Source organism: Megascapheus bottae, chromosome 9 (genome assembly GCF_031878675.1).
Source record: "Megascapheus bottae isolate mThoBot1 chromosome 9, mThoBot2.hap1, whole genome shotgun sequence".
Taxonomy (NCBI): domain Eukaryota; kingdom Metazoa; phylum Chordata; class Mammalia; order Rodentia; family Geomyidae; genus Megascapheus; species Megascapheus bottae.
Window position 1 is genome coordinate 4,720,047 of NC_143517.1, and position 25,999 is coordinate 4,746,045.

At 38.2% G+C, this 25,999-nt stretch overlaps 1 protein-coding gene across 1 annotated transcript in view; it reads right to left on the bottom strand.

The window, feature by feature from the left end:
* Nucleotides 1–25,999, bottom strand: part of St18 (ST18 C2H2C-type zinc finger transcription factor) — a 147,742-nt gene that overhangs the window by 15,156 nt on the left and 106,587 nt on the right. Inside the window, exons 14-20 of the mRNA XM_090338812.1 lie at nucleotides 20,337–20,582; nucleotides 11,718–11,833; nucleotides 6,565–6,627; nucleotides 5,574–5,642; nucleotides 4,084–4,146; nucleotides 3,901–3,981; nucleotides 1,970–2,191 (exon numbers count right to left, since the gene is read on the bottom strand). Coding sequence (XP_090194938.1) covers nucleotides 1,970–2,191; nucleotides 3,901–3,981; nucleotides 4,084–4,146; nucleotides 5,574–5,642; nucleotides 6,565–6,627; nucleotides 11,718–11,833; nucleotides 20,337–20,582 — 860 coding nt within the window. The remainder of the gene's footprint in view (nucleotides 1–1,969; nucleotides 2,192–3,900; nucleotides 3,982–4,083; nucleotides 4,147–5,573; nucleotides 5,643–6,564; nucleotides 6,628–11,717; nucleotides 11,834–20,336; nucleotides 20,583–25,999) is intronic.

Sequence of the window (25,999 nt, forward strand, 5' to 3'; positions counted from 1 at the left end):
TGGTGAACAGATGTTATGAAGAGAAAAGAAAAGAAGAGGTCTCTGCAAACTAAGCTCACACCTGGTCTCCATGGTATGAAAACTTCTCACTGTGCTTCATGGCCAGGATGAGCCTCACTATGATTGGTTCTCTTCCTGAAGATTTTGCATGGTTCTATCTACTCTATTGTCACATGGGCTCTCAGAGAGTGGTCATGAATAGGAGAAATACTAAATTGGTAAGCAGGATTTCACAATGATTCTGGAGTATGTCTGTTTGTAACATTTCATTAGAGCCTCTGTGACCTTTCCAAGGATCTATTTGTTTAGAAACTTGGAGTAAGTTTCCAAGTTGATGATGGCTGATTGTGGTAGCTCATGCCTATAACCCCAGATATATAGGAGGTGAAGATCAGGAAGATTGTGATTCAAAAGTCTGGCCAAGACAAAAGGTTAGTAAGACTTCATTTCAACCAACAAGTTAAGTGTGGTGGCATACATGTGTGATCCCTGCTGCTAGGAAGATCAAATAGGAGAATCACACTCTAAGGCTGGCCTTGGGCAAAAATAAGAGAGCTTATCAGAAAAAAGAAAGGATGGAATGAAGGGAGAAAGGAAGGGAGGGAGGGAGTAAAAATGGGCTGGTGATGTACCTCAAGTGGTAGAGCATCTGCTTAATTTGAGTTACCTACTTACTCTGACTTCAAACCCTAGTGCTACAAAAAAGTTATTTAATATGTCAACTTATGTATAGAAGAATTACAATTCAACAGAAACTGACATTCTGAATTGAAACCCTTTTGTACAATTACCTGAATAAAAATAAATTTATTTTTACCGATGTTAACTGTGTTCCACAACTACATAATGTAGAATCAAGCATGTTGTTGATATGAAACCCAATAAACATCTTTCGAGGCAATGTTAAATTTTATTTTTATTTGTCTTCTTAAAGCCAAATTGCAGGTAACAAGATTTATGGTAATTTGGTTTGTGGCTGTTGTTTGTGAAGGTGAGGTAATGACTGGGACACAGAATCAAACCAAGGTGCCGTGGTGGCATGGATCTGTGTTTGAAAGCCATCAGAACATAAGCCATCTGCACCATTTGCATTTTCTCCACAAGCAGACCTCCCTGGTAACCTGGAAAGGAGCAATTCTCGGAACACTTTATTTTCTGATACCATTTATCTACATCCTAAACAAAGCATGAAGATGTTCCAACTTTGCTCAATCTATATACTGCTCAAAAAAGAAGCATCAGAGGCTCCCTAAACTGCACTGAGTTTAAAATCAGCACCATTCCCAGTCACTGACAGTACAAGATGTGGACTCCTCAAGAATCTTCTAGCTTTTCCCCTTAGGTAGACTGTGAACCAGAAAGTTGGACTGAGATCACTCTTGCCCAGTGAAGGATTTGGTTGAAATCCATGACACTCAGTGATAAAGGAATTAAGTCAGTGTGAAATTGTAAAAGGGTTTTCTAAATCTCCCTTCATCCTGCTCCGCACCTCACAGTGCTGTGCCATTTTCTTTCTGGCTGTTGTGGGTGAGTCACATCTTCCCAGCAGCAAAATAGCTACAATTTTGGCTGGAAGCTGAGCCAAAGCATGAGAGAGAGAGAATGATATAAATATGTAAAGTGAAACTTTACAATTACATAATGTAATAGAGTAGATATCACCACTTGGAACTGAAGTGAACCATTAAAAGGCTGAACCATTTAAAAATAGCAGCATAAGCAGTATTTTAGAATACAAAAAGCAAATGCACAGTTTCTAGAGCACTTGAAAATTGTGCAATGAGTTTTCAGAACTACAGAAAATAACATTCTCCGTTCTTCAGAGTAGTCAAATATCTATTTAGCAAGACTCAGTGTTATGAGACCAAAGGGCTATAATTAATGCCATTTTGGAGGGCTTACCCCCTCCCCAAATCAACTCCAGTGACAATCACATCAACAGGACAAGAAGATGGAAAACAAACATTACCTTCTGTGAGTGACAAAAACGTTATTTACATGTCCTAGCCCATTGCAGCCTGGCAAGGGACAATGGGGTAACTCTTGCTTGTTCAGTTTCCAGGACAGAGGGGTTCCATTGAGAGGATTCTCCTTCTGTCTCTTAGCAGCCAGGGGACAGCCGGAAGCGGTTCGATGTGACGTGTATTTACCTGATATGTGGCCTTGGCCATCACATCCTACTACAGGGCATCTAGAGAGACAGCAGAGACATTACCAGATAAGAAGGCAGAAACAGTCCTGTGCTACCCCGGGGCAAGCCAGGAAACTCGAGAGTTTAAAAAAATGCTACCATAACAAGAAGAATGGTATTGCATTTGTAGTAAGATAATGGTCCACAGGCTTTAAGCTGAGCAGTATTTATGCTCTGTGTGTGTGTGTGTGTGTGTGTGTGCGCGTGCGCGCACGCGCCAGTGATAGAGTGTGACTTCAAAGCCTGGGTGCTGTCTTTAGCTTTTTTGCTCTAGAATGGAGCTCTTTCACTGGAACTAAGTTCTACTTCTGGCTTTTTGATGGTTCATTGGAGATAAGAGTCTTCCACAATCTTCAGATCTCAGCCTCCTGAGTAGCTAGGATTTTATGAACCACAGATTCATTATCTCGTAAAATATTACTGTAAATCTATTAATATCTGATTCTGTAGGTGAGGAAAATGAAGCTTCTAATAGCAATTGAGCCAAGATACACACCAGTTTTGTAAAAAGTAAAGAAAACCAAGCTTGTGACTACATTTTTCAGTTCTAAAGCCAGCTATTTAAGCACTAAATCATACCATTCCTGGAGACAGTCACAGGGTATACAAAGTTAACTGCCTCAATCAATAATACTACATAGCACATGGGACATGGTACTAGAATTTGAGTTTTAAAATGTTTAAATACTGCATTTAGAAATTGCATAGAGGAAATATATATATGTGTGTGTGTGTGTGTGTGTGTGTGTGTGTGTGTGTGTGTGTGTGTATTTTTTTTTTTTTTGGTTGGTTGTAGGGCTTGAACTCTGGGCCTGGGTGCTGTCCATGAGCTCTTCAGTTCATGGCTACCACCCTACACCACTTCTATTTTTCTGGTGGTTAACTGGAGGTAAGAGTCTCTCAGTCTTTAGTGCCTGGATTGGCTTTGAACCTCAATCCTCAGATCTCAGCCTCCTGAATAGCTAGGAATATAGGAGTGTGCCATTGTACCTGGCAGGAAACTATATTACTATATGTAGAGTATACCTATCATCCAAGACTTGACAGCCATTTCTTAGAGGAGAAAATTCAATTCTACATTGAATGTTAGCTTTGTGTAACATTAACATCTCGGAAAAATGTCAAGGTATTTATCATACTCTTTTGTTGTTGGTGGGGGTAGTGGGACTTGAACTCAGGGCCTGAGCACTATCCTTGGGCTTTTCTCAAGGCTAGAGCTCTATCACTTGAATCACAGCATCACTTCCAGCTTTTGCTATGAATGTGGTACCAAGGAATCAAACCCAGGGCTTTGTGCATGCTAGGCAACTACTCTACCACTAGGCCACACTCCCAGCCCCCAAGTATTTATCATTCTATAGCACTTTTATAGTGCTACTTTCCTTTATAACAATTGTGAAAAAGAGAACTTTCGCAACTAGCCCCTTTTATTTTCTTCATTATCAAAGAAACACAGCCACGATGGGAATTTTCTCCAGTCTGTCTGTCTGTGTCTTTCTCTCTTCAGGATTTTAATTCAGGGCCTGCAGCTCATTAGGTAGTGTTGAGTCAAGTAAGCAGGGTGCCTTTGCTTTAGCACTATCAGGAGAGGCAGTGTTCACCGGAGTGCCCTCTACTGACTCTGGAGGCCTTACCACATCCCAACTACGGCTCCCCTTATCTGTCTTAGAAGATAAAGCTAACCTTGGTGTCTCAACTGTTGTACTTACTTAAGTTCAGGGTCCTCTTTTTCTTCCTTGGTAGGGGTCATTTTGACACCGCCTTTCCTTGCTCTCGGGCAGCCAGACAAGCTAAAATGTGTAACCAACAATAAACAACACAAAACAAATGTGATCTTACTGGTTCTGCTGATGATTCATTGGGTCCTGTTTCAAAAGTGGGATCGATCCTACCTTCTGTGAGAAGCATAGTTTCCAGTCACGTGGCCAGAACCATCGCAACCTGGGGTTGGACACCTGGAAAACAAGGGAACAGAGTGTGGGCAAGGTCAGGAAGAGAGGGCCACCATGATACAAACAGATAGACTGGAAGCTTTGGATGGGACTCTTCCCTTAAATATGACTAAGTTTTGGTTAAGAAACCTATTAAAGGATTGAATGGTGATTGGTAGACAATTTATTATCCATTCGTTTTCTTGGTTTTTAATATTACACTGGAAGGAAGGTGAAAGCCCCTCACTGAATGTTTGGTTTCTGTGTACATCATGAGAAGTTCTTATCTTTCATGTAAAAAGAAGAATTTTTCCAGATTGTATGAATAATTATTTTTCCCTATTATACTGTATAGACACAATAACCCATTAATTCTAGATAGGTGAACTTCAGAGTCTTAAGGACATTAATACTATTACTAGAGAACTTAATGTGTACCTTGTCTGCCCTGCCTCATAATTATGTTATTGACAATCATTAAGTTCGGGGTACAAGCAGCAAAAGAGGAAGAGAAAGCCACTGAGGAAGCCATTCTCCTCTGAATGTTGCCTACGAATAAAGTTCAAAATATACTGGGATATCAAAATTTAAACGGATTTCCATATCGTTGTTGCCTTAAAGAAATCCCCACTACCATGAACACAGAGTGGCTATTCCCAAGAGGGACTTCATGGACGGGCTGTATTTTCAATCGTTATTTAACACATGGTTCCCAGTATCTGCTGTCTTCACCCAAACAGGAATTCCATTGGAGAAAAGTAACAAAGACAGCTATGTATAATGTTTCTAGAAGTTGCACATGACAATTTGTACAGTGTTTATTTCACAGTACTATTTATTATTTCTGGTACTAAGACTCCAAACTTTTTATACTGGTACACTTTGAAGGGCATAAGATGGATCATAAATTTTTATTTGTGTAAGTAATATAAAATTTTTATTGTGTATGTAATATAAAAAGATGAAAATAAGCAAATGAGAAATCTGGATATGAGAAATCTGGAATTAAAGAAGACAGAGTAGAAAAAATTAAATCAAGAAGTAGATATCAATATACATATGACTTTGAGATCTTGTAAACAAGGGACTAACGAGCCAAATCTATATTTAATACACAAAAGTGAAAAGCAAGGAACATTTTACATCCTACAGGGTAAAATACTACCCTTGTTTCTTAAAATTCCTGATGAAAATGCTTTGTCACACCTCATAGATTTGGTTCAGTAAATCAATTCTGAAATTAACAGAAGAAAGATTTTTCATAATTCTGTCATTTCTTTAAAAATATTATCAAATACAAAGTATACAAGTTAAGAAAGTTATAGTGGATTCATTTCAGCTGTGGAAAAGAGCGCTTTGTTATTATTTGATAGGTACAATTGCTTTTTGTTGGTGGAAGAGGGCAATCAGCTGGACTCGTGAAGGGAGGGAGGCATGCCTTCAACACTTACTTCAGCTCCTGAGAATTGGCAGCCATGAGGGACTTAAGCGTCTTATCTGCTAAAGGACATCCAGAGACACTAACAAGGGAAGAGAAAGAAAAACATATACTGAGGTGGACAAACTTAACCTAAGAGGGCACCTTAAGTCTGTGACATATATTAAATCACTGGTGATTGGGGATTGGAAAAAAATGAGTTTGAATGTTGTTTTGCTACTAACATGAATGGATTCAAGGGGACTCTAATTCTCCTTCCTTCCTTCCTTCCTTCCTTCCTTCCTTCCTTCCTTCCTTCCTTCCTTCCTGTCTTTTTTTCTTTCTCTCTTCCTTTCTTCCTTTCTCCTTGCTTGCTTTCTTGTCCTGGGCCTTGAACTCAGGGCCTGAGCACTGTCCTTGGGCTTTCTCAAGGCTAGAACCCTACCATTTGAGAACCCACCACAGCACCACTTCTGGCTTCTATGTATGCGGTACCTAGGAATAGAACCTGGATCTTCGTGCGTACTAGGTGAGCACTCTACCTAGGCCAAACTCCTGGCCCCTAATTATTTCTTATAAACTCACATTTGTTATTTATCTAGTGAAGAACTTTAATACAATGAGATTCTTCAGTTCCAGAATTCAGTGATAAAATGATTACCACCAGAGTTCATTACCAGTGATGATGGTTTAAAGGCTTAAACCAGTGCCCAAAGAGAAGGCAAATCAGACCAACAGGAAGGTCAGCAGAGAGATCCAACACAGACTTTTGTGCTGTTACATCTCCCTATAACTTGACCTATTATTTGCTCAGGATCACAGGTGCCACTGCCTCTGGGTAAGTGGTCCACTCTAGTTACAATATCATCTCCAGTTAAAGTTAGGTTGGACCGAAGCCTAATATAATTTTATAGCTAAAATACAGGATAACTCCCAAACATAACTATTTCATTGTTTCTTCTGGTTCTAGAATAATAGTTTAGAGGATAAATATACACAAGAGAGCAAACAAAGTGGTTAAGTACCTTCGGTGAGAGGCATAGTTCCCTGTGACATGGCCACTTCCATCACACCCTGGCGTTGGACAACTAGGACAACAGAAATATATGCCATTAGGGCCAAGTGCATTTTGCAGATGCATTTGTTCTGCTAAATAGCTTATAAAGTAGCTGCTTCTTTCCAGATAAGTTAACACTGAATAGGGCATACAGAAGCCAGTGCATTCAACTTTTACACTGGCTTTATATAAGAACAAGTAAGACTAGTAAAGAGAATAAGAGAATAAACAGAATGCTGAATTATTTTCCTCAGTTATTTCTTTCCAAAGTGAACAATTTTCTAGTACAAATGACTGGAAACAAGAAAGGGCTCCAACTATGTATATCCTAGTGTTATGAGTCAGAAATTAGTGATATTTTATTTTTTGAGAGCAGAAATTTATGAAGAAATTATAAATTCATACTTTACTGTGACAGTAAATCTTAGGAATATTGCTACCAATTACATAATATTCTAGAAAAACATATTTGCAAGCTCTTAAGAACAAGGCAACCTAATAACTTAATGAATGTTTTAGAAATTACAGAAAAAAAGAATACATTTGAGTGAAATATAAACATCTTTGTCTACACTCTATTTTACTTTATGAACTTCCCATATATCCTGGACTTCCTAATGCATTTAAAAGTAATACAAGATACCAGGCACTGGTGTCTCAGGCCTAACATCTTGCCAGTCTTGGAACTTGAACTCAGGACCTGAGCATTGTCCTTGGGTTTTTTCCTCAAGGCTAGCACTGTCATTTGAGACACAGCACCACTTCTGGCTTTTCTATGTAAATGGTACCAAGGAACTGAACCCAGGCATTCGTGCATGCTAGGCAAGCACTCTATCACTAGGCCAAACTCCTGGCCCCAAGTCTGTGAGATTTTTAACTCCGATTAACCACAAAAAAGCTAGAAGGGGGGCTGTGGCTCATGTGATAGATCAAGAAAGCTCAAGGATGCTGCCAGGACCTGAATGCAAGTCCCAGGACCAGAACACACACACACACACACACACACACACACACACACACACACACACACACACTTATTACACACACAAATAATGCAAGAAAGTGGGCATTCATAATTTTCCTTTTACAGTCAGAAGTGGTCTAGTGTTTTGGTCATTTAAATTTCTGAAACCATTAGCAAGTTGTTTATTTGGAGTGCGCACATTGACCTTAGCCTCCTAGGCACGATTTGTGGTGTTGTCAAGAATGTGGGAGAGTCAGTTACATCCTTTCCGCATTTGATTGCTCCTGATATCCTGCCCGTGATGAGGGAAGGTCATCTGTGTGTGGACAGAATAGATTTCAAACCGCCCCCCTTTTTTTGGTGGGTTATGGGGCTTGAACTCTGGGCCTGGGTGCTGTCTCTGAGCTCTTCAGTTCAAGACTGCTGCCCTACCCCTTGAGCAACAGCCCCACTTCTGGTTTTCTATTGTTTAATTGGAGATAAGAGTCTCACGGCTTTTAGTGCCCGGGCTGGCTTTGAACGGCAATCCTCAGATCTCAGCCTCCTAAGTAGCTACAATTACAGGTTTAAGCCACCATGCCTGGCATAAAATTGGCATTTTCTAAGTTTTTTTTTTCACTAAGAGTCACTTTGCTTTCCTTTTCAGGAAATTTAAAGAAATTAGAAGTTAGAATTCACAAGGGGATATTTGCTTTTCAGGACTTGATCTAAATTGGGTCATTTATTTTTCACTTTCTAAACTCCTGGGTAAAAAATACTAGAAAAGAAAGTATAGACACTAAAACATGTTCTTAAGAGTAAAGAAAAAAAATAACAGCGATTATATTTGAGCTGAATCATCTTAGAAGTGTCATTTACTTTTGAATGAGAAATCTTTTTTCCCCTCAACATTATACACAGAGATATTCTGAACTGCTTGGGAATTCCCACTCTGAAAACACACTGCCACCTGCTGTTCTCCAAAGCACTGCATTTATTTTACTTGTAGTTTTAATCACTCCAGTTAATTTACACTACAGACAAAAAGAAATTATAATGCTTTTAAAGTCACTCATCTATAAATTGCCTATGAAATATAATAGCAAATATATTTAGTTCATAAGATTTTTAAGGTTAATATTATGAAAGGGTCAAAAGAAAATAAAGGAAGATTTACTAGCAAACCTGCAATGAGAAGCTGTTTAGGTTTCTGAGAGCCAGTTTTATTTTCAAAACCACAATAAAAACAAAATAACAGACCAATATGTGTTAGTACCAATAGGCTCATACATGTGGGCAAGGTTTGCAAAGGGAAATACCCAAATTAAAGGAATGAAAGCAGCAAAAATCAGTACAGGGTACTCAAGTTCTATGTACATTAGGGAGCAGCAGACAAAATGAATTCACTCTGTCCTGACCAGTTTTTGTAATTAAGGAACAAATATATGCCAGAAACAAGAAATGAAATACAACAAAAACCATAGTATGATTTTATGAAACAAATACACTAAGCATGTTCAAGGTCTTTGGAAACCTTTTGTTCTTTTTGTTTATCTTCGTACTCAAGAGTAGTCTCCATAACCCAGTAGTCAAACTTGACTTTTCTGATTAAATAGACTTGACCAAGCCAGGAGCTGGTGGCTTACACTTAGAATCCAGCTACTCAAGAGGCTGAGATATGAGAATCATAGTTTGAAGCTAGCCTGGGCAGGAAAGTCTGTAAGACTCTAATTTCCAAGTAACTACCCCCAAAATGAAAGTGGAGCTGGGGCTCAACCGATAGAGCACTAGCCTTGAGGGAAAAAAAAGCCCAGGGACAGTACCCAAGTTCAAGCCCCAGAACAGCTGCCTGTCCTCCCCAACACATAAAATAAAGTTAATCACCCATCTGTTACATCAGTTTAGTTGCACTAGCTTTGGACAATTTCTAATAGAAATTTTTCATTTTATTTTTTTGAAATTTTTCATTTTAAGATGTTAAAAACAATCACATGGAAAGGAAATCTATAAACAGGCAAATCTGAATAGCAAGTTTGAATAGCAGGTCCACATGGAAATAAGTGCCTGGAAAACCAAAGTGGCTTCTTGGAAAGAAATTTTATATTCTGGTGTCTGATAGCACCCAAGTCACAGACTATCAATAATTTGCTTGAGTTGAACTATGAAAAAGGTGGAGATAGTCTATTGGGAAGTTATTTAGGAGAGGTTTTTGTCTTTTGCAACACTTAGAACTGAGCTGGGTGCCTCACATTTTAGGTGAGATGCTCGGCACATACCATTCATTCTCCAGTTCTGTTTGTATGTTTTTGAGATAGGCTCTCATGAGCTTTCCTCCAGGGCTGGCTTCAACTAGTGATAATCCTTCCTCTTGTCTGTAGTGTAGCAAACATTACAGTCATGCACCAACATGCCTGGCTAAAAGTTTTTTTTAACGGTACTTTGGTTTGAACACTGGTATCTGTAATTGCTAAACAAGGTATTTTTACTGCTGAAAATGACTTAGGCCATGAGTTTTGCTTGTCATTTTTAAAACAGGGTCTTGCTTTCTGCCCAGGCCAGGGCTTGGATGGGATGATGCACTTATGTTAGGTTTCCTGCCAGCTCATTATTGAAGAGGGGGCTTAATAATTTTTTACTGTCAGGATTGTCCTGGACCATAATCCCAACTTTCTTAGACTTGTAAATAGCTGGCGTTATAAGCATGATCCACTAATACAGGGAAATTTTATTTTTTGTGGGAACATGTATTTTATACAGAAAGATACAGAAAAGAGAGTACAGGTGCCAAAGTAAAAAAGATTTTTTGATTAATATTTAACCATTTACATAAAGAATTTCATTCACTTGCTCACTTGTTTAGAACTAGTACTTGCTGCTTTAAGATACCTTGGTTTGTGCAGGGCACTGCTGGCTAATTGCTGTAAGACTACTTATTCATAAAGCTGAGATCTGAGAATCATGTTTGAAGCTAGTTGGGACAGGAAGTCTGTGAGATTCTTATCTCCACTTAACCTGGAAAAAACCTGCAGGAGAGCTGTGATTCAAGTGGCAGAGCACTATTCTTGAGGGAAAAAGTTAAGGGACAGTCACAGCGATTGAGCAGAGGTGAAATTTTTAGGAGGTAAGCTCTAAAGGTATCTTGGAAGTGAATGTTGTGATTCCTGACCCTTTCTTTCTCTGTCTTTTGTTTCCCAGACACAATGAGGTTAGCATTTCTTCAATCCTTTGTTCCCTATGATGAAGTATTCCAACCACAGGCTCAAAGGCAACAGAGCCAAGCAACCATGGACTGAGAAACATGACTAAAGAATGCGAGGCAAATATAATGAATGATTGTTGTCCTTAATGTACTATGTTGTCTCTCATCTCCTTTGCTGTCCCTTGGTTATCTCATATTGGTATAGTATCTCACTTTGTTATCTGATATATTGAATTTATTTGTATTTGAATATTTGAAATTTGATAGGGAAGGGGGGAAAACCAAGACGGATGGGGGGTGTGGGGGGGGAGGGAAACGGGTACCAAGACATGTGAAAGGGTATCAATGTATGTGAATTAATGCACCTTCTATCTGGCAAATATCATGTAACCCTTTTACTAATTACAATTAAAAAAATAAAGCAAAAAAAAAAAGAATGCGAGGCAAAAGAAATCTGTCCTTTTTCTAAGTTGATATGTCAGATAATTTGTCACAATAAGCTGACTTATATGGTGGTACAAAATGAGGCTTTGCCATAGGTACACACTGCATACTGATCACATTAGGACAATGGTCACAGTACTTCTGAGTTTGTAATGGAAGCCATTCACTCCTTGACTCACACCACCACGTGCATGTATTATAAGGTTAGTAGACTTCCTGAAATATTAGCTCCCTGGATCATGGGTCTCAAGTTCTCTTTGGGTCAAAATATAAGTTTTTCTGATCGCTCTTACTTTTGCAATCAACAGACTTTTTGTCTCTTTGTATAAGATGATGAGCACACATTTTTTTTAAATAAGACCTCAGATCAATGCATAGGTTTAGGTGTATGTTGAACTCTAACTACTAACTAGTTAAAATTGTTCTAAAATGCCCCTAAAGTAATTTGTATAAGCCAGGATAATGTAACCCCAAATGGTGAACGGGGTACTGTCACTTCCAGAATCATATAGAATATGCATTGGCCACTACTTACGTGATGAGTTCTTTTTTGAGATCTCTTGCATGGAGCTTGGGTTTAGGGCTTGGTATAGAGGCCTCTCCAGGAAACTTTTTTTCTTCTAAATTTTCTAGAGAGCTCATTGGATCTTTCTGAAAAAATAGAAAACAGAAAACAAAGCAAAATAACCCAAATGAAAACCAAAATCATATCAAGCAAAAATAAAAACAAACAAGGCAAAATAAAAGTAGGAGAGAGAAAAATACATGCCATTAGGGAATTCTGAATAGACCACTGGATTTTAAGTCACTGAAGATGAGTTTGGGTTTTAGCTTGAAGATTTAGCTAGAATACCATAAAGGATTTGAAAAAAAAATGAAGAAGGAACTCAATTTTTTCTTGATTGTTAGGCTCTTTATTCTCATTGTTATACAACTTTATCCTATGGCAAGAATGAGAAAATAAAATTAAGGGGGAATGCCTTTTAACAGTTTACATCTCAGTAAACTGAATTCTACAGGTATTTTTCTTCTTTTCTTTTTTCCCCTTCCTTTTCTTTTCTTTTCTTTTTTTTTTTCTTGTCCTGGGGCTTGATCTCTGGGCCAGAGTGCTGTCCCTGAGCTTCTTTTCCTCAAGATGAGCCTTCTATCACTTGAGATACAGCATCACTTCCAGCTTTTATTTAGTTGTTTATTACTCAGTCTGGCTTCGAAACATGATCTTCAGATCTCAGTCTTGTGAGAAGCTAGGCTTACAGGTGTGAGCCACTGGTGCCTGGTGAGATAGTTCTTGAACTATTTAATTAAGTTAGTATATTAGTATGTTTCAAGTTCTACCATACAATAAATACTTTCTAGATAACACAAAAATAGTTCTGTGCACAGCCAGCAGTCACAGAAGTAAAATAAAAGGAATATTGCAAAAATGAATCATACAGAGTTTTAAACAAAAGAGGAAGTAAATGTTGGTTAACAGAAGGCTCATTCCAATATATAAGTAATTAACATCTAAATTATTTGTTTAAATATGTGATAAAGACTGCTGTAATTAGGCATTCAATTTCATTTTTTGGATAGGCATTCTCTCTTTTTTGTGTAAATGTCTGTACTGGGACTTGAACTTAGAGCTTCATGCTCATTTTTATAAGTTAAATTTTATTATATTTACATAGCTGTGCTAAGGTGTTACCATTCAACAAATCAGCTTATAAGTAAAATTTTAAATTCAAGGTTGGTGCTCTACTGTTAAGCCACACCTCCACTTTCTGAATTATTGTTCTCATTTTCATATCACTTCCTGTTTTTGCTAAGTTGTTTTCCTGTAATTCAGTTATTTCTGAGACAGTGTTTCTCATTGGATATTTGTAACTTTCATTACCTTCTTTGAAGCTTGGTACTGATTTTGAACTCATAAGAAAGACATTAATTTTTGCAAATCATTTGTTTGCCAAGTGATGTATTATCTCACAGAAAACTAATGATGTTTTCCTAAATTGCATAATTATCTTACTTTCATCATTAAACCTTTATCCAATAAATATAATACTTTCTGTATTTAATATTAAAACCAGATTGATTAATGTAGAAAGCTGCCTTCTAAATATTAAATTACTGATTTGCATAGGGTGGGTAAACTGGGATCATCTAAAGCAAATCTCATTTAAATTAAATAAATACAGAAATTATATGATTAACAATTATAGCGCAAATATAATTTTTATATTTCTGAGCTTACATTTAAAAGAAAAGAAAATCAAAATGATGATCCTTGTCTATGTGAATGTAAAAATGATTATGTATGTAATTATTCAAGCTCAATAAAGGAAAAAAAAAGCAAAGAGAAAAATTCCCAAGATTTTCCCAATGACAGGAAAGTTTTAAGTATTCAGCTTGTTAACAAGGCAAATGTAGTCTTTCCACTGTTTTCAATTATGTACATGAGTATGCCATTGTAATTGCACTGTATCTCATGTGATATTTTTGAACATATTGGATTTGATTTTAATTATTCCATATTATTTTATTTGCAAATACAACAATAACTGATTAAAATTTCTATTTGAAAGTGAAGAAATGTGTGCTTCATAAAACTCACATCCTTGGGTAGAGAAAGAACTATTTATATGCTCTTTCATGGAACCAGTAGCAGGCTAGATGACTAGCTTACCCGTTTAAAGTTTTACAGTGTACAAATGGCTAATGCAAAGTAATTCCTAAATCTGACCATCCCACCATTCACTCCATTTTAGGCACTCTCGATTTGACTGGGATAGTAATTTCTACTCTCATTTACAGATAACTTAGCTTTCTAAAAGTAGATGCAAAGGGTAAACTCAGAATTGTCTCAGTGTAGAGCAACCATTGTTTATCTACTTGGAAGCTCAATTTTTTCACACAAATGGCATGAAATGAAGAATGATTTCACTATTTTCATTATGAAAAAGTTAAGGACAAAGTCTCAAAAGAGCATTAAAATTTCCAACTGCTATTTGACAGTTGAATCTATGTTTATGGAAGACAAGAGAATAGAGGATTTGGAAAAAAATGATCAGTTATAAAAATTTAAATTATTATTTGGCTAAATGAATACAAAATATCGCTGGAAGGATATATAATATTTAGTTTGGCATAATAATACATAGCAATGCCAGGTGCAGTGGCTCACACCTATAATCTTAGATACTCAGGAAGCTGAGATCTGAGGATCGCGGTTCAAAGCCAGCCCAAGCACTAAAGTCCCCGAGAGATTCTTATTTCCAATTAAGCATTAGAAATTTTGGGAGTGGCACTGTGGCTCCAGGGATAGGGTGGTAGACTAGAGCTGAAGAGCTCAGGGACAGCACCCAGGCCTCAGAGTTCAAGCCCCACCACCGACAAAACAAACAAACAAACAAACAAACAAAAACTAGTAATGTTTTAACAGTGTAATTTTATAACTAATGATCTTTTAAACATTTCACAAAATTTCAGAACTACAGACTCTCTATATTCAATCTTTTGTAAAACACTCCCCTCGATTCTACCTCAGAATCCTGTGCAGAAAAGGACATGTGTTAAAATACAGGTGGCCATCTCTAAAAGAGAGTCTAGATAAGTACAATGCAAAAGGCATTTCTTATTGGACGACTTCCTAAACAATATGCGGTGTACAATAACTCAAGAGCATTTATAAATTTCCCCCAAACTTAAAGCATCATTTTGAAAATAACGATTTTCTTCTGTGTAAGATGTGTAATAGAGAACTGGCATACAAGTGTGTGTAGGGAATCTGTGTATGAGTGTAAGTCTTTAATGTACAGATGGAACTTTATACTGATTTCAGTAAAGACCAGAACATAATGGTAACATGAATAACAGATAATAGCATCTGGCACTTTTAACATTTTAAGCCCTGAAATCTTTGGAGAACTGACAGTTGAATGAAGCTGACAGCCCTAGTTATTTCTAAGTACTTTCCTTTTGAGATAATTTGAGTTTTTTCCAGATTCAGGACTTTTTTTTTAAGAGGGCATCTGGACAGGCTATTTCGCTGAGAGAGACAGACAATATTTTCTGAAAATTACCACCAAAATTAAGCAACTGTTGGGCATATGAGCTAGATAACAATGAATTAGAAATAATCTCTTGATTTCTAGTGGTATGAGTGCCGTTTGTGGTTGAAGCAGGAAGCAGGACAGTGGTGGTTGTGGAACACACCACATCTGGGTATTCTGACATTTACCAGGTTTCAGGGGCACAGGCACACTTCTAGGATGCTCACCAGAAAACAAGAACAAACCACTCCCGTCTCTGATTTCTGAGGCGTATCACAGACACCTGCCTATATCAGAGTACTGTAGTCCTTCGTTCTGAGGAGCATCTGAGATGATGGTAGCTTCCATCACACCTTCCCAATATATCTTGTTATTCTTCTTTCTTTTTGCTTTTTAATTTTTCTTTTCTCTTTTCTTTTATCAGTTGTGGGGTTTGAACTCTGGGCCTGGGCGCTGTCCCTGAGCTCTTCAGCTTGAGGCTACTGCTCTACCCCTTGGGCCACAGCATCATTTCTGGTTTTCTGGTGGTTAAATGAAGATAAGCGTTTCATGGCCTTTCACGCCTGAGGTTGGCTTTGAACCACAATTCCTAAATCTAAGCTTCCTGATTATCTAGGATTGCACACATGAGTCACTGGCTCCTGGCTTTTTCTTAATATTCCATATGCTATCTCTAGTTTTTGGTGATTTTTTTCTTTTCCTTTTCTCCACTTTTCACACTTTCCCTTTTGTCTTTGTTTCAGGGAATTCCAGGCTCATGACATAATTTCTGCATGACATGGACCAATTGAGCCTACCTGAGTTTTCCATTTTCTCCTCTAAAATATAATAGTCCTATTGTGCTGGGCTACCAATGTTCAAGAAGTAATGTATCCATTACCTGAAGAATGTAACTGTAACCTCTCTATACATCAGCAGGACAGTAAAATACAATTAAAAGTAAAAGAAAAAAGATTCCTGTCAGCCTGGTGATGGTGGCTCACACCTGTAATCCTAGGTACTTAGGAGACTGAGATTCAAAGTCAGCCTGAGCAAAAAGGTCCTTGAAATTTATCTTCTATTAACCACCAGAAAACCAGAGGTATCCCTGTGGCTCAAAGCGTTGACTGAAAAACCTCAAGGAAAGTGCCCAGACCCTGAGTTCAAGCCCCACAACTGACAAAAGAAAGAAAGGAGGAAAGAAAGGGAGAGAGAGAGAGAGAGAGAGAGAGAGAGAGAGAGAGAGAGAGAGAGAGAGAGAGAGAAGATTCTTTGTCATCATTATTCTTACTATATATGATATCCCTCTATTACCTCCCAACAAGGATACATGTACAATTTATTTTTCAAAAGAATACCTATCAAATCAACATTTGTCAAAATCAAAATCCGGAAAACATACTCAGATCTTAGGTAATCTTGGCACAGATGAGGTACAAATATATTGCAAATCTAAGAAGCTGTACTGGGGAGTTGCAATGATTCAGAAGTACTATGCATATCCCTATCAACTACAGCTCTCTCAAGCCCTGAGACATCCTATGAAGACTGTTGTGACAATAATTATTTTCTCAATTCAAATCTAGAGCAAGCATACTGATCAAAGAACATACTTAGGATTTCTGAAGTCTTCATTATCTCTGTTAGTGCCACTGAATTCTAATATGGATTCTAAATTCTGTATTTCTGATTACTCAGGTTAGAAATCACAGCAGCTAGGTGCCAATGGTTCACACCTGCAATCCTAGCTACTTAGGAAGCTGAGATCTGAGGATTGTGGTTCAAAGCTAGCTTGGGCACAAAAGTCCCTGAGACTCCAATTAACTGCCAGAAAACCAGAAGTGGCACAGTGGCTCAAGTGGTAGAGTAGGAGGCTGAGATCTGAGGATCATGGTTCAGAGCCAGGCTGGGCACTAAAGTATGTGAGACTCTTTTCTCCAATTAACCATTAGAAAACCAGAAATGTTACTGTGGCTTAAAGGGAAGGGCAGTAGCCTTGAGCTAAAGATCTCAGGAACAGCGAGTGCCCAGGCCCAGAGTTCAAGTCCCATGACAAAAAAAATATCCCATAGATGAAAAAAATATTGCCAAAACAAACCCTCATTTTTTTAAATGATGAAAAAACAAAATAGGAAAGTAAAAATAAAATGTTCTTATGAGACTTATTTTATGACTGTTTTTGGTAAAGAATAGGCAAGGAGGGGATGGAAGGGAGTTTTAAAATAGAGTAGACCAGGAGCGTGGCCTAGTGGTAGGGTGCCTGCTTGGATGCACAAAGCCCTGGGTTTGATTTCTCAGTATTACATACACAGAAAAGGCTGAAAGTGGTGCTGTGGCTCAAGTGGCCTTAGCCTTGAGAAATCCCAAGAACAGTTCTAGGCCCTGAGTTCAAGCACCAGGATGGCAAAAAAAAAAAATTGAAAGGGTACAATGTTGACATTGTAGTCAAGGGCACAGAAGTACAGTGGATAAGAAACAACATCAGATACCCTACATGAGTAGAATGTGCCTCATGAAGTGTTTGCTATCACTACTGCTCAGACCTGTATCCCTCCTTCTCATATTGTGTGTGAACACTGAAGGCAATTTCTAGTAAATGCATTGATTATAGTCAACTTACAAAGGTCACATGGATGGGAACGGTAAGTCTAAGGGCCACTCAGCACATGACCTTGAGATATTAGGGCACATTGGGATTTTGACCTAGGAAGAGATATAGCTATGTCATTCTGTAAAACACTATCATTACCCAACTCACACCAATACCAGATCTCATGTCACCTTAGGGTACCAAGTGCTGTATGTCATGGCCTGGCTAAATATCCACTGTCTGGAGGTTAAGCAACCTCATGAGTTAGAAAACATTTCCCTTTTCTTAAGCCAACTGTGTGTAGGTGGGATTGAACCAACAACCTTTTGTGATTGTGTCTCAAGCCACCAGTCCTCTTCTAGTTTGGTCCATCTTGGACAAATTGTACAGAATAGATTTCTACCTTATAAACAGAGATGGAAATTAGGTATAACCAGGCACAGGCACTGTGGCAGAGAGAGGAACACTGCCTTTACTTCAGGTAAACTAACTTCCTATGTTGGCAGGTGCCAGTTTCACATCTGTCACCACCAAACATGTTTCTTCTTAAATGTTGTTTAACCCTAATTTGAAAGTTCAAAACCTAAAATTCTAATGTGACACTCAAATACCTTTTGGAAAGAAAGTAACATTTGGATTTCAAATCTTTGGCTTAGGGATCCTTAACCAGTAAAATCTATGTAAATATTCCAAAGTCTGAGTAACTGCAAATCTGGTGCACTTTTGGAGCCAAGCACTTCAGATAGGGGGTACTAAGCCTGTCATACTAGCCTTGTCTAGATACTTTAGGTGACTTTTTAAGCAGAATAAAGTGATGAAAGTCAATGTAACCAAACAATGTGGCTGTGTGGTCCATTCACCCTCCTACTGGGTGGCATGGGCATGGACAGTGGTGAAACAGAGGTGGGCTCAGATCCAAGGGATGGGGTTTCTTTCGAGTTCCCTTCTGCGACCACCCCACACAGAGTCTGCCAATTCACTGTCCCAACTTCCTTCCCTTCCTTCCTTCCTTTCTTCCTTCCTTCATTCCTTCCTTCCTTTCTTCCTTCCTTCCTTTCTTCCTTCCTTCCCTCCCTCCCTCTTTCCTCCATCCCTCCTTTCTTTCTCTTTTCCTTTCTTGTTTAGATAGTCTCATTATGTAGCTCAGGTTGGTCTTAAACTCACATCTCTCTTGCTTCAACCACCTCAACTCTGGGATTGTAGTTTTGAACCACTATACCTTGCTACATGTTATACTTTCTTTTTCTTTTTTCCAGTCCTGGGATTGGGTTTAGGGCCTGAGCACTGTCCTTGAGTTTTCTCAAGGCTAGAGCTCTACCTCTTGAGCCACACACCACTTCTGGCTTTTTCCTGTGTATGTGGTACTGAGGAATTGAACCAAGGTATTCATTCATGTTAGGCAAGCACTCTACCACTAGGCCAAATTCATGGCTATGTTATACTTTATTTATCAGAGTTTTTGGTCAGGCTCCCAGACAGACTGTGAGCTCATATGGTGCCGAGGTACATATGCATGGTGGACACCTGGCCTGTTTGCCACTATGTCTCCAGGGCCCTCTAATCACAATTCATGGATCCAGAGATGCTAGAGAAGGTGCATGGAAAGAAAGAAGGAAGAAGGAGAAAGGGAGGAAGAATATTGAAACAAACCAATCCTGTGATCACTACAGAGTAAGTCAATACACTGAGATTTTAAAGTAAAACTTAAATTCAATTCTTCCTCAAGTATGTAAGCTTCAAAAAGTTGAAAATGACTTTTTTTTTCTGCAGAAAATAGTGGCCCTTTAACCATCAACTGCCAAACCTATGAGCTTTTCTGGCAAAGAATAAAACAGGATAACTCACTATCATCATCATTGTCACAACCGCAATTCCATATCAACAATGGAAGTTCTGCTCCCATGTTTTCTAATAATCACTGAGGAATACAGGACTAAGCTGACCACTAAGCTTAGCTTAGTGGCTGCAGCCCATGGTGATGAAGGCTGAATGGGCTTATTTCTAGTCACAATTCCCTCTAAGGAAACCAAATGCACAAATATGTCTCATGACTTTGCCATCAGAACATCTTAGATATCCAACATTCATGACCATTTCTTAAAGTAATAACTCTCTATTTAGGGATGCCAACACGCTCCTCCATGGAAAAATCAATAAAAAAATTAAAAAATCAGATTTTATAGGATTCTAAGCTTCTTACTCGTCCCAGATTAGATTTCATCTTCAACTTCCTGACTCAGTGAATTGGCATTTCAGTGCTAATCAATGCCCTGCTCATTACAGTCTGCTGTAACTTCCTATACAGTACAGAAAAATGCCATCATCATGGAGGACCAAATTTGTTACTATTACATATTCTTTTAGGAGAGTGCCAAGGCAAGTTGGATTCACCTATACATTTCATCTGCAATGAAATAAAACCATCACTTTATCAAAATCCAAGGCAAAGTATGGGATCATGTACTGTAGAAACAGAACTGTGAAATGAAATACTACCAGCACTCTGCAGTCATGCTCTGTCTTCAGCTTATTGATTGACACAGTTAAACAATACCTCTTTTTCCTCTTCTGTCTTCCCATGGGTTTTGCTATAGTTGATAGGCGTATCCCAGCCCTCTTGGTCGCAGAGGGCCTGATAGAATGCTGCATTGACCAGAAGGCTGCTTGTTTTGAATGGGGAAGAGGAAGGTGTTGGAATGGTAGTGTTAGAGGAAGTTAGAGGTGCAGACTTGTCCAAAATTCGAGATTTTTTCATGCTTAAGTCCAATGTGCCATTTTCATCCACTTCTATCTCGGCTCCCTGGTATACAACAGGAAACAGAAAAACATTTAAGCAGTTTGCAATTATAGCCTAGCCATGTGGGGCTTTTAAAGGATCATTTTAAATGTAAGCTTTTATGGCAGTGTATCTGCTTTTAAATCTAGCTTTGTGATTTGCACTGAGTAATGTTCAATTCTTAGGTACACTTTTAAGAACAACCCCATTAGTGAGCTCGGTGCTTCTGGGTTTAAACAAAGTAAGCTTACTACAAATAAGATGTTCCAAACACTAAATGTATTGACTAAGAGAGTTTATATATTTCAAAAGTTTAGCTTTAAATCTTCTTTTATACTTTACAGAATTATCATTGCAAAGTCATCGTTTAACGTATTAACATTTGTGTTTCTCAAAAGGCATATAGAATTTCCCAACCCCCAAATCACAATATTAATCTAACATGAGAAATATGCGAACACAACCAGCTGGAAGATCATTTTTATTGGAATATTAGATTAATATAAAACCAACATTTCACCCTAGGTTATGTGAACTGGAAAGGCTTTGTTCAATTATGGAGGCCAGAGGAGAGAGAGGCAAACAGTACAAACCGTATTTCACTTTGGGGCCTAAGGTAGTAGCTGACAGTGGGGTGTTTCGGATGAACCTTTTAGATTAAGAACTTCAGAAGAAAGGTGTTGATTTTTCAGATGTTTAGTTTTAGTATATGATTTAAAATTAATGCTAACTCACAATGTTCCTCCTTGAGATACCCTTTGCCAGTATTTTTAAATGATTCCTTACAGACACACACACACACACACACACACACACACACACACACACACACACACACACACGTACCACCATCGGATGAACCTTTTAGATTAAGAACTTCAGAAGAAAGGTGTTGATTTTTCAGATGTTTAGTTTTAGTATATGATTTAAAATTAATGCTAACTCACAATGTTCCTCCTTGAGATACCCTTTGCCAGTATTTTTAAATGATTCCTTACAGACACACACACACACACACACACACACACACACACACACACACACACACACACACACACGTACCACCATCTCTCTTGGTAATTTCTAGCTATCTAGCCAGGTTGGCCTTAAACCTGTGATCTTTCTGCCTTGTTCTGGTACTGGGATAACAGACATGGACCTCACATATTTATCATTTTTGAAGGAACACTATCTCATTCTGTATTTGGCCTAGCCCTAATAAACTGCTCGTGTGGTCTGGATCTTCTTCAAGACTGATACTGTGGGGTGCTTGTACAGAGCCTTGAACTGAACAGTGCCATGCTATGGCTCCCTAAAGCTGGAAGAACATGCCTGTCATTTTTCCAAATGGGTCAAATAGCACCATTCTGGTATCTTTCCTATCATCCATCAATTCACTTCTTGATAATCTCTTTTCTCTTTTCCTTTTGGCTGGCAAAGCAGATGTCTTAAAAATATGTCTGCAGGATCCCTCACTCCTATGGTAACCAGTTACTTTCCAGGGGCTGTAACTTAACTCCCCCTCAACATGCCTCTCTGCCCAGAAGTCATTTGTGAGCTCTGGCCAGCACTATTTGGACTTGCTGCCTGTGCCTGATTGAAAAATAAAGGTCTCACTTCTGTTTGCTTGTTTGACCTGTGCAGTTTCTATTTTCAGTCTTCCAGTCAACCAGCTAGATATGCTGCATTACATTTGTGAGAGGTAAATACACTTCTAATATGTTATACTAAGATGCTTTGGTCATATCTTTCTGTCCCTTTTTAGTAAATAGTTTAATCTCCTGTGATAGTTTTAAGCCCTGAATTTGACAGTACAGCTTATCCGGGATAATAACAGAGTAACCACAACATCTTATGCCATCTGTATAATATCAAATACGTTTTATACCAGCATTAATAAACCTTAGTTACAAAAAAATCCAAATATTAACCCTATTGGTGCCACAGGCTGTCTCCCTGCATGATCTCACAATGTGTACTGCCAGTCATGTTTCAAGGCAATTTTTGGCGTTATAGCTGATATGTAACTATAGCAATGAAACAGAGCTATAGTAATCAAGTTTAATGGCCAACGTAAAGTAAAATGCTAAATATTGTAGATGCTGACATTTTTTTCCATTAAAAAAAACTTGGGTTAAGTCTGCACAACCAATAGTCACATAAAATTCCAGACCTCTATGACAGATGGCTTAGGAAAAAAGAAGCCATGTGACTGGGCTACAGAGTTTTATAGCAAAACCCATAAATAGCACAGATTTGAGCTCTATGAAAGATACTAACTCTTCCAAGACTGTATTCGTATATATTTTAGTTTTTACAGAAAATTCCAAATAGTAAATTAAAAAAATGAGAAATTCTTTAAGTTATGATTATACATCTTGGGCAACCAAGGCTTGATTGAAAAACAAATTACTCCCAATGTTTGAAAACGATACTTTTCTTTCCTATGCCCCAGCCGGCTGCCCTGAGCACCTGACTTTGTGGAGAGGGAGTGCAGTACATGGGGAGAACTAGGGTACAGATGGGCTTTAAGTAAGTGCACAGATGCATTCAACAATGATACTCAGGAACAGAGAAGGGTTTTTCTGCTGTAGATGGGGACCATGCATTTATAGCATCGGTGTTTATTCACAGCAGTGGCAATAGGCATCTAGAGTCTGTGGCTCTAACTGCAAAGGGCAACAAAACTACAAGAAGGCCTTTGGAGGCACCTGCTCAGCACACAGCTGACTTGTCCCAGTCCCTTTCCAATCTCCATTCATACACTGACTTCTCAGTATATTGGGATTCTTATTTCAATTATTTACATTTAAAGTTTAAGTTTTCTTGGGCATAGGTAGGGTTAACACTCTTGTTTGCTTTCCCACTTTGTGTGTTTCTTACAACCCATCTACTTGAGCAGCTTTCCAGTTATTGAAAGCAGCTAGCATGCTGTGTTCTGTACATTACTGAGAAAGTACTTACTATGTTTGTGATACTGTATTTTTAGAAAAGTGAAATTGAAAAATGGATCGTTCCTTTGTTTGGAAGCATCGATCAAGTGGTAAAAGTCAGCCATGAGCAAGAAGTGAGTAGAAGGGCTCAGTTCAAGCCCACATATAAATGCACGCGCACGTGTGCGCACACACACACACACACACACACACACACACACACAATCACAAACATACACATCAAACAGATTGTTTCTGCCTTCAAGAAATTTATTTTGTGCATATATTTGCTTACATAATTTAATTAGTAGAAATGAATGTTAAATTGAAAGTTGACATTAGTATTGATTACAACCTTTATCTGTACTATAAAATTAGGTGTCCAAAACCAGAGAAATGACTTACAATGAGATGGTACATGTATTGGATAGAATATCACTGATCTGTAAAGTGGCAGTTATGAGGACTGAGAATTAGGTATGATGGAAAATCCTTACAGAACTGAAGACAGGAAACATCTTGGCATTCTTGCTGTGCTCATAACCACAGAAAGAGGTAGAATTGTTTTTGGAAGACCAAAAGGGAAAGTACATATAATTTTGTACATGGAGAATAGGTTTAAGCGGTTCCCTTCCAATATTTTACAGGCAAATGGCAATCTTAGCTTGTTTAACAAATTAAAAATTATACATTTAAAGATGGTGATGAGATAAAAACAAATTCAGAATATAAAATAGAATTTGTTGTCCTGGAGCATAGCCTAGTGATAAGAGTGTTTGCCTAACATGCATGAAGCCCTGGGTACAATTCCTCAGTACCACATACACAGAAAAAGCCAGAAGCGGTGCTGTGGCTCAAGTGGTAGAGCCTTAGCCTTGAGAAAGCCCAAGAACATTGTCCAGTCCCTGAGTTCAGGCCCCAGGGCTGGCAAATATATACATATATGTATATGTTAAACTGTATTATCCTAAGTATATAATTGTAAAAATGCTTAGCATTGTATAATTATAATTATGTATGATTATGAAGTGGCTAGTGTTTACATTATTAGAAGGATATTCCTGTTTCCTACTAGTCCCAGATGGTAACCTGTCAGCCTTTCTTCTTTTTTTTTTATATATTTTATTTTTTTTATTGTAATTAGTAAAAGGGTTACATGATATTTGCCAGATAGAAGGTGCATTAATTCACATACATTGATACCCTTTCACATGTCTTGGTACCCGTTTCCCTCCCCCCCCACACCCCCCACCCGTCTTGGTTTTTCCCCCCTTCCCTATCAAATTTCAAATATCCAAATACAAATAAATTCAATATATCAGATAACAAAGTGAGATACTATACCAATATGAGATAACCAAGGGACAGCAAAGGAGATGAGAGACAACATAGTACATTAAGGACAACAATCATTCATTATATGTCAGCCTTTCTTCTTGACATGGCTGATAGGCAGTGCAAACCAGGTGTCAGGGTTTTTGCTGCACTTTGCCTGTGCTTCATCTCACAGCTCTATTCCTTTATTCTGCCTTGAGGGTTTGTGCTTGGGAACTATCTTTTCTGTTCTGAAAGCTTACTTAAATATATTTCCAAGTGCAGATCATTAATAAACAAATGAAATAGAAATATTTTATTCTTACTCAACAGTACTTAGGTGTTAAGAGGATAAATTTGTTTAATGTAGTTAATAAATCAGAATGATAAGTACAGAGAAGAGATGACTATTGTAAAGTATAACATTTAAATGAAATTTCAGACCCCTTCCCCTGGATCTTTGAGACTTAAATGAAGCAACTAGAAGGGTGATGGTCTATGTTCCACATGTCCTTAAGAAGCTAGGAATGTGTGAATTCAAGCCTCAATTCCCACAATTAGAGCTGTGCCAGCCAGAAAATGTCATTTACTATCTCTGTAAAACTGCTCCTACTTCTAAGAAGGAGGAAATACCAACTTTACAGACTTCACAGGAGGACTGAAAGGATTCATGTGGGCAAAGTGGTAATGAGCAATGACTGGCCTATAGGAGGTATTCCATACATAATAGTCAGTGGCTATAGTCAAGTGCAGCTAGGGCACTGTCACTCTGTCTACAGACAAGGTCTTGTTATGCAGCCTAAACTGGCCTCAAACTTGAAATTCTCCTGTTCAACTTCTTGAGGTCTGAGATTATAGGTGGGCACTATTGAATCGAGCACAGTTACTAATCTAATTTTAGCACACATATACACTCAATTCTTCATGGTCCTTGACCCAACATTCTCATGATGCCTTGGCTACAATAGATGGTACAATCTTTCCTTATGTTTTAGTAGCTGGAAAAGACTCTTTTGAGTCCTCTCTATCTTGGGGCCACCAGACAATTCCTGATAGCAGGCAGCAGTAATGTCACTGGCCTTCATGTTGTTTCTAGGCCTTGTTCAAGCACTAAACAGACTTTGAACTTTAAACATTGCAAGCAAGTGTCAATTTTTTTGTTTTCTTTTAAGGCACACTGTGCATATGTCATTT